The 7921-nt window shown below is 41.5% G+C and overlaps 1 protein-coding gene and 1 non-coding gene across 2 annotated transcripts; one reads left to right on the top strand and one right to left on the bottom strand.

Moving 5' to 3' along the window:
• Window positions 1-532: 532 nt before the first annotated feature.
• LOC111047662 lies at window positions 533-982 on the top strand. The gene has a single exon (XM_022333470.2). The coding sequence runs from the start codon at window positions 533-535 to the stop codon at window positions 980-982; it is 450 nt and encodes a 149-aa protein (XP_022189162.2).
• Window positions 983-6758: 5776 nt separating this feature from the next.
• Window positions 6759-6844, bottom strand: LOC120350136. Its single transcript, XR_005570650.1, has one exon. It is a non-coding gene; the product is annotated as a small nucleolar RNA SNORD62 (small nucleolar RNA).
• Between the last annotated feature and the right edge of the window lie 1077 nt (window positions 6845-7921).

Here is a 7921-nt window from a genome sequence, read left to right as displayed (position 1 = left end):
ATAGATTTTATCAGTCAGTATGGATAAGACTGTTATAGCGAGAGAGCTGCACAAGCAGGCTTGTAGGAGGTTCCCTACACGAATGGTTACTGTGAAAGGTCTTGATGATCTTTATCAGGCTGATCTTGTAGAGATGCTACCATATGCAAGACAGAACAAAGGCTATAGATATATTATTACAATAATCAATTGTCTCAGTAAGTTTGCTTTTGCTATACCAATTAAAAGCAAGTCAGCTGATGAAGTGGTTAAGGCAATGCAGCCTATATTTGAACAGAATCCCATGAAGAATTTGCAAACTGATGATGGAAAGGAATGGTTTAATAGTAAGTTTCAACAGCTTATGCAAAAGTATGGCATCAATCATTATTCAACTTTTTCTGATAAGAAAGCATCTATAGTTGAACGTTTCAATAGATCGCTCAAACATCTTATGTGGACAAAGTTTACTGAACAAGGAACCTATTTGTGGACAGGCATCCTAACCTCACTCTTGAAAGAGTATAATGAACGGGTCCATCGAACAACAGGTATGCGGCCAGTTGACGTTAAGAGCAAGAAGCATGAGAGGCTGTTGCTTTCCAGGCTCAGCAAACAAAGGCAAGAATATAAGGAAAAGTTGGTCAGCAAACCTCAAAACAAGTTTTATCCAGGTCCTAGTCAGAGTATTGAGCCTGGTGATAAAGTGAGAATCAGCAAGTATAAAAAGACGTTTGACAAGGGATATCTAGCCAATTGGACTAATGAACTGTTCACAGTAAGACGTGTGCGACCTACAGTGCCTGTAACCTATGAATTGGAGGACTATAGAGGTGAACCCATTGAAGGAGGATTCTATTCTGAAGAAATTGTAAAGACAAAAGTGCCCAGTGTTTTCGAAATTGAAAAAGTGTTGAGGAAAAGAGGGAATAAACTGTTGGTACGTTGGAAAGGATATAGCTCCAGTCACGACTCATGGATTGATAAGAACGATCTTGTGTAAGATGAAACAGGTTGTGCAACAGAAAAACCAGTTTAGAGTTATCGATTTTGACAAAGTGATTAGGGGGTGTGGCTTGGTGGAAATGGATACAAAGAAAAAGCGTCATGGACCATTGTTCCCCAATCATATGAGATGTATTATATGTGGACCTTCTGGTTGCGGCAAAACCAACCTACTATTCAACATGCTTTTTGATGAGAAAGGAATTCAATTTTCAAACATCTACCTTTTTTCAAAGACTACATTCCAGTCCAAGTATGAGCTGCTCCGTACAATCGTGCAAGGACTTGCAGGAAATGGAATAAACTATGTCGAGTGTGATACAAGTGAAGAAATACCCGACCCGCATGAGCTGCCACCAAACTCAATAATTATTTTCGACGATGTGATTTGTGAGCAGCAGGATACCATCAGGAAGTACTTTAGTGCAGGCCGACACAGTGACGTTGATGTGTTTTATCTAGCACAGACCTATAGCCGCATTCCAAAACAGCTGATTCGTGACAATGCAAACTTTCTAGTAATGTTTCAACAGGATGAGCTAAACATGAAACACTTGTACCGAGATCATGTCGGCACTGACATGACCTTTGATCAGTTTAAGGATATGTGTAACAAGGTTTGGTCAGTTGGGGGTGCACACTCATTCCTAGTGATTGATCGGACATTGGACAGAAATGGAGGGCGCTACAGGAATGGGCTTGATACGTATTTAGTTGATGCATAGTGTCAGTTGAGCTTCAGTATATGTTGGTATGTTGAGCAAGATGGACGTCTCCAGCAATAGACACCGTCAAAAGACTGTAGAAGAGATTGCACCAACCATCAAGGCAATTGCAAAGTTGCGACGTAACATCAAAAGGAAACACAAGGAACTGACTCTTGGAAGGCAAGTGGCAGAGGAGCAGCATGCAAAACACTTTAAACCACTAACTGAACCACTTGACAATATAGTTGAAGTTCTCAATCAGCATTTGGCAACACCACCACCACCACCACCACAGCCAGCAGCAGCAGCAGCACAACCACTACATGAACAATCTCCAGAGCCACGCCCACATCGCAGACGTTTTGCAGTTCCTGTAGGTCATCATGCACCACATACACCGCCACCAACACCATTGCTGTCCCGACCCCTGAAGCAAGCAGTAAGACGTCTGCCCAAAATTGGTGAGGAGACTCCTTTGACCTTTGAAGGGATTGGAGAAGCTTCACAGTTAAGCCCAGTTCCAAGTACCTCGAGTACTGCACGCAAATTGTGGCCATCTGCAAGTGCCAATGATTATGAAAGTGATGTGATGGATGTGGATGAGGAGGAGGAGGAAGAGGGTGCTACTGCTCAGGAAGCATTACTAACCAGCAGCCAAAAGAGGATTCGACAAGCAATGACCGAGGTTGGATTGACTGGAACACCAGTGGGGCGTTATCTCCATAGAGCTATGAGTGGTGATAGCAGCTCTGACAAAACATATGGACCAGAAGTTGTTGGTAATGACTACTATTTGGGTAACAAACTGTTAACCTTTGGAAGTGATGGAAGAAAGATTGTTCTGACTGACCCTAACAATCCTTCAAACGTGACTAGATTTGATGCAACACGTGGACTTTGTGAACTCATTTTCAAAAAAAAACCCATTACTCCATTGGCTAGTGATGGGGTGGCATACACTCGGATATTACACATTACAAACTTGTATAAGGAAAATCATGATCCGGATGGTAAGAGTAAAAACTCGAATGATACAAAGTATAGAACAGTGATCCATAAACTGCTCAATAATGCTAAACCCAAATATAGCAAGGTCAGTGGCAGAGGAGTTGTGGCGCCATTCAATATGGTGGCAAACAACCGTACCAAGATTGAGTACGTCTACTACAATGATTCAATACTTACTGATATGATGGATCCAATTAAGCCTACTGATGGAGTGAACAATCGATATCTTGAGAAGTGGCTGATTGAGTTTGCTGGTAAAATGTTTTCATTGTATTTAGACATTGTGTTAGATCCAAAAAATACTAAAACTATGAAGGGATTGCCACCCAATGAAATGAAGAAACGTTTCATAGATCTTATGGGATTACCGGAACCCCCTCCTACAACACCACCCGCACAAACATTGTCCACACCAAAAAAAGTATAAAACCAGCTGCTAAAACCGTTAAGAGACATTAGATGGCTGGATGTAAGAGAGAGAGGAAGTACCGGGGAAGAGGGGTACTGTCATCAATTGCAAAAGTTGCAGGTTCAATAGTTAAAAAGAGTGCTGGAAAATTGGTGAACAAGGCAATTGACATTCTACCTGTTGAACTTTACATCCCTGGTTACCAGTACTGTGGACCTGGTAACCCGGTAACCCGGTACAAAGCTAGAGAAGCGGTTGGCACGAGGCGATCCCGGTATAAATAGTCTTGATCGAGCCTGTAAGAAGCACGACATTGCTTACTCGAGGAGCAGTGATACATCGAGCAGAGCAGTAGCAGACAACATTTTGGCAGATCAAGCTTGGAGTGTGGTAAAATCTGCAGACGCAGGAGTACTTGAGAAGGCTGCAGCACTAGCAGTGACCAACATCATGAAGGCTAAAGCAAAGTTTGGTGGAGGGTACACCGCAGACGTAAGACAACAAAGACTCGTGGTCAAAAACGAGTAAAGAGATGTTCTGGTAAAAAAGGTAAAGGACTCTACCTGAGACAACAGCGCAGGACGCAGGGAAATGGGGCACGTCGCCATCAATGTGGCGGCAAGAGAAGACGCTAGTTGCCCTACCTTATCGAGCCCTTACCGATGCTGATCTCTACAAGTATGCATGTCAACTGAAGCTAAAGCACTTTCGAGGAGTGTTTATGCGGGATGCTCTACCATTGAATGGGCCCTGGAGGAGAGAATGCGGCATTATCAACCTGGACACCAGCACTGGAGCTGGCACACATTGGGTGTGCTATGTGAAGAAGGATGATGTGTCTCACTACTTTGATGGATTTGGCAACCTGAGACCGCCACAGGAGTTTATCAACCATATGCACAAAGGACTGGAGCCAGCATCGAGGATTGAGTACAACTATGATCAGAAGCAGGAAGATCTTTACTCACACATCTGTGGGCATTTGTGTTTACAATTTTTGATTGATGAAAATAAATGATTCACTATCTCTCTTGTACATTATTTCCACCCCTATAAATAACGAGTGTAGGCTGATTGCTACTCATTGTGCAACTGTATGTTGAGCAGGCAACAACAATGATGCTGTGTTTTGGAGGTAGGACATCAATACTAAAGAGTGACTTTTATCCACCACTTGATGTGAGCAGTGGTGAATGGGAAATTGGTCTGATTAGCTTTACAAGTTGCAACTCAATACCTAATATTGAGGAAGGTTTCAATAATGTACTACATTTTTATGCAAGTAATAGAATTTCTAAGAAGGGTGTTACTAGTGCAGAGATAACACATGATGAGCTACGGAGTATGGCTAAAGCAAGATTTGAAGAGTATTGGAGCAAGGTGCTTAAACATCAGAAGCATAAACCTGGCAAGTCTGATGATGATGATAAGGATGGTACTGTATTGTCTAAAAGGACTAAAAGGAGAATGCCAGCTACTACTGTTGACAAGGAGGATTTGGTTCTGCATCAGGTATCATTACCAACAGGTAGCTTTGAATTTTCTACAATTACTGACTTGCTTGCACAAAGGCTGTCGGAAAATGATGTTGATTTCCAGGTGACTGTAGATCCATCAACCTTAAAGTGTATAGTTTTGAGCAGTGCTAAGCTGGATTTACGACCACAAGATTCAATAGGGAAACTGTTGGTTTTCACCAATACCCAGTTCATAGAGCCCAACACATCTACTAGAAGTGATAATACTGTACAAATCAGTCGGCCTAATGTAATACGCATCACCTGCAACATTGTGACTGGATCTTACTCTAATGGAATTACAGATCACTTGATCTTTGAGTTTTACCCAAACGTTGATCCAGGGTATAAAATGGTGGTGACTGTGCAGAATGTAATCTATTTACCTATAGACATCAAGCAGATTGGTAGCATTACACTGCAAGTAGTCGACGAGTACGGTCATCTTATAAATAATAGAGACGAGGAAATAAATATTGCTTTACATTTGAGACAACGCAAGTGAAATGGTGTTGTTATTTGAAAAGTGGAATCAAGGATTGGATATGGAGGCTGCAGTCCATCCTCCTCCTTCTTCTTCTCTCCATCATCATCATCCTCCTTCACCTATAAAAGAAGATAAAAGGATAGAAAGATTCATTTAGCATTCAACCTTGACAAGGTTAACATCTAGGAGCATCAAGTATTTGCAAGAACGAGGCTGTCAGATACGAGTAGAATAGGAAGATGGGAGTTTTGGATGTGACACAGAATGGACCATCATCGGACAACAGTATCATTGGGTTTGAGTACCATTCTCATGCACCCTATACTGTAAGCTATAATGCCAATGACGAGATACGGATTCCAATTCAACAGCAAGATGTTTACACACTGCCATCGGAGAGCTATCTACATTTGGAGTATACTGTGACTGGAGCTCCCAACGCTGCTGTGGCCGGAACTCCATGTGTCTCTGGATTCTTCAGCAATGTGTTTTCAGAGATACGCTATGGAATCAATGGTGTGGAGGTGGATGGTATACGCAATCCTGGAGTTACCAGCCTAATGAAGAATGCTGTTACATTTGAACGCGATGAGTGGACCAAGATGGAAGGAGCTGGCTACAAGTTTAGTTCAACCACTGGATTCGCCGTTTTTGCCGCCAATGGAGCTGACACTACAATCATGGATGTGCCTTTGAGATATCTGCTAGGCTTTGCCTCCTCTTTATGGAGGAGGGGGAGCTGTCTTCGCATGAGGAGGAGGAGGATGTGGTGGGTTGTGTTACTGGTGGGCGACCGCTGATGAAAGATGCCTCTACAAGTACAACTGGACTCAATGATGACGACTCCTACATTACAGCAGAAAGTGGTGTAGATGACTGGTCATCGAGTAGAGCAGAAAACATTTTTGGGCCACTACCACTATACCTGATGAACTTTCAAGGTTTTGAAGGTTTGGACAACAAGTTTATTGTGAAGGAGATGGCTATCCTGGAGCAGGATGATGAGCATCATGTGACTACTCATCACTACTTTTTCAAGCCTCCCTACTCTGAGTCTCTGCTCAAGACTAGCAGGCAAATCATCGCCAACAACTGTATACATCAAGCTAAACAAGGACTCAGGTGGTCAGACTGTGGGACAGAACATCTTCCCTATTCAGCTTTGATGGAAATTGTGCGTAGAACAGTTGGAAGGTGGTTGGATCAGAACCAGCAGTGTCCAATTAAAATCTTTGTCCATGGATATAAGCAGATTACTCTACTGGATACAATTCTACAACTGAACAATGTGGAGTACCTGGACCTATCATCACCATATTCCTTCCCTGCTATGCCTGATTTGGAGTTGCTGATCAAGAAGATTGATGGTATATACTGCCCAGAACATCATCTACTCAACGTTATCGACATGGTGCGGAACAAGCTATCATCTTCAACGTTTGAAGATTGGTCAACCAACAACGTTAACAACACTGATGGATTGTCAAATACACAACTATTTTGATCATTGAAAATTGTTATTGCTCTACATGGATGGATTAACAAAACTTTGTTAGAAGATAGAACCTTTTGTCACAATTTTTTCAATGCTGTTAATACTCATTTGCATTATCAATAAAAAAGAAATATTGTAATCAACTCTATGATCTATCATTTATCCTCCTCCTCACTCCTCTTTGAGTAAAGTGCACACTATGTGTTCACATAGAGCTATTGTATTACATCATACAGACTATTGAAACAGGAAATGGGTTACCCCCACCACTCAGCAAGCAGAGTATAAAAGATGATGCTGACAACAAAATGCACTCAATCTTACAATGTTGTCAGACAGTGAATGTGAACTTTATCTGTTTAATGCAGTGAGTGAGCTTGAAGCTGAACTGTATTATCACGGTATAATGACATTGAGTGACTTTTTCAAGGAGAGTGGACATTTAGAGTTTTGTACAGATCGTGAATCTCATAGTTGTGCATGCATACGACCCAGGCAGAAGCAGCAGGCTGTTGTTGATACAGTCAAGGATAGAAACGTTTTCTTTGTATGTGATGATCTTCACAACCCATTGAGAAATACTCATGTGACCTCCACTGATGTGAAATGTTTCCTGCTGGAAGTTTTCATGTAAACTATGAAGAGTATCAAGGATAATATCAATAAGAGGGCAATGTGTCATTGCCCACCAGGACTTGCAATGAAATTCACTGTCATGTTTGATGATACTTGTATACTGCTAAAATCTTCTTCAAGTTGGATAAGGGTAGAATGGCTGCTATTGTTAATCTTGAGAAGGTACCCAACTGGAGGGATAAGGATGTGAAGATTGTGTTGAGTGTTCTCAATCAGGACCAATACTACAAGTGTGATTTTATATGTGGACAACAATCTAAATGTCTACTGGGACTGGGTCAAAAGGCGATCAAATTTGCAGGATTTACAAAAATTGAGAGCACAGGACATGTGAAACGATTCAGGCTGGAGGATGGAACATCTGGTGATTCAGCTTTTGAGATTAGCATCTACAAGGCTGTACGCATACCTATGCCACTGCCATCTACTGGGGGATATGATGAAGTTGATGGACCATGCATTGTTCGTGAAAGGAATAAGCCATCAGTTGAGCATTATGTCACCAACAATGATTATAGCTGAGGAGAAAGACTTCTTCAGCTGTATATTCTATTCAATACTGAAGATTAATTATATGTTTGCCAATAAATACTATGTGTAATTAGCCATTTGTTATTATTTATCATCCTACTTCCTCATATAGATAAGAAATTAGGTTGTTATGCTTCCAATGAAAAT

The sequence above is a fragment of the Nilaparvata lugens genome, chromosome 2 (assembly GCF_014356525.2).
Source record: "Nilaparvata lugens isolate BPH chromosome 2, ASM1435652v1, whole genome shotgun sequence".
In the NCBI taxonomy this organism is placed as follows: domain Eukaryota; kingdom Metazoa; phylum Arthropoda; class Insecta; order Hemiptera; family Delphacidae; genus Nilaparvata; species Nilaparvata lugens.
The sequence above is the reverse complement of the archived record's forward strand: the minus strand, read 5'-3'. Positions and strand labels throughout refer to the sequence as shown.

Excerpts from the sequence above, each read along its gene's own strand:
- LOC111047662 (XM_022333470.2), top strand. The coding sequence starts at position 533 with ATGCGGCCAGTTGACGTTAAGAGCAAGAAGCATGAGAGGCTGTTGCTT.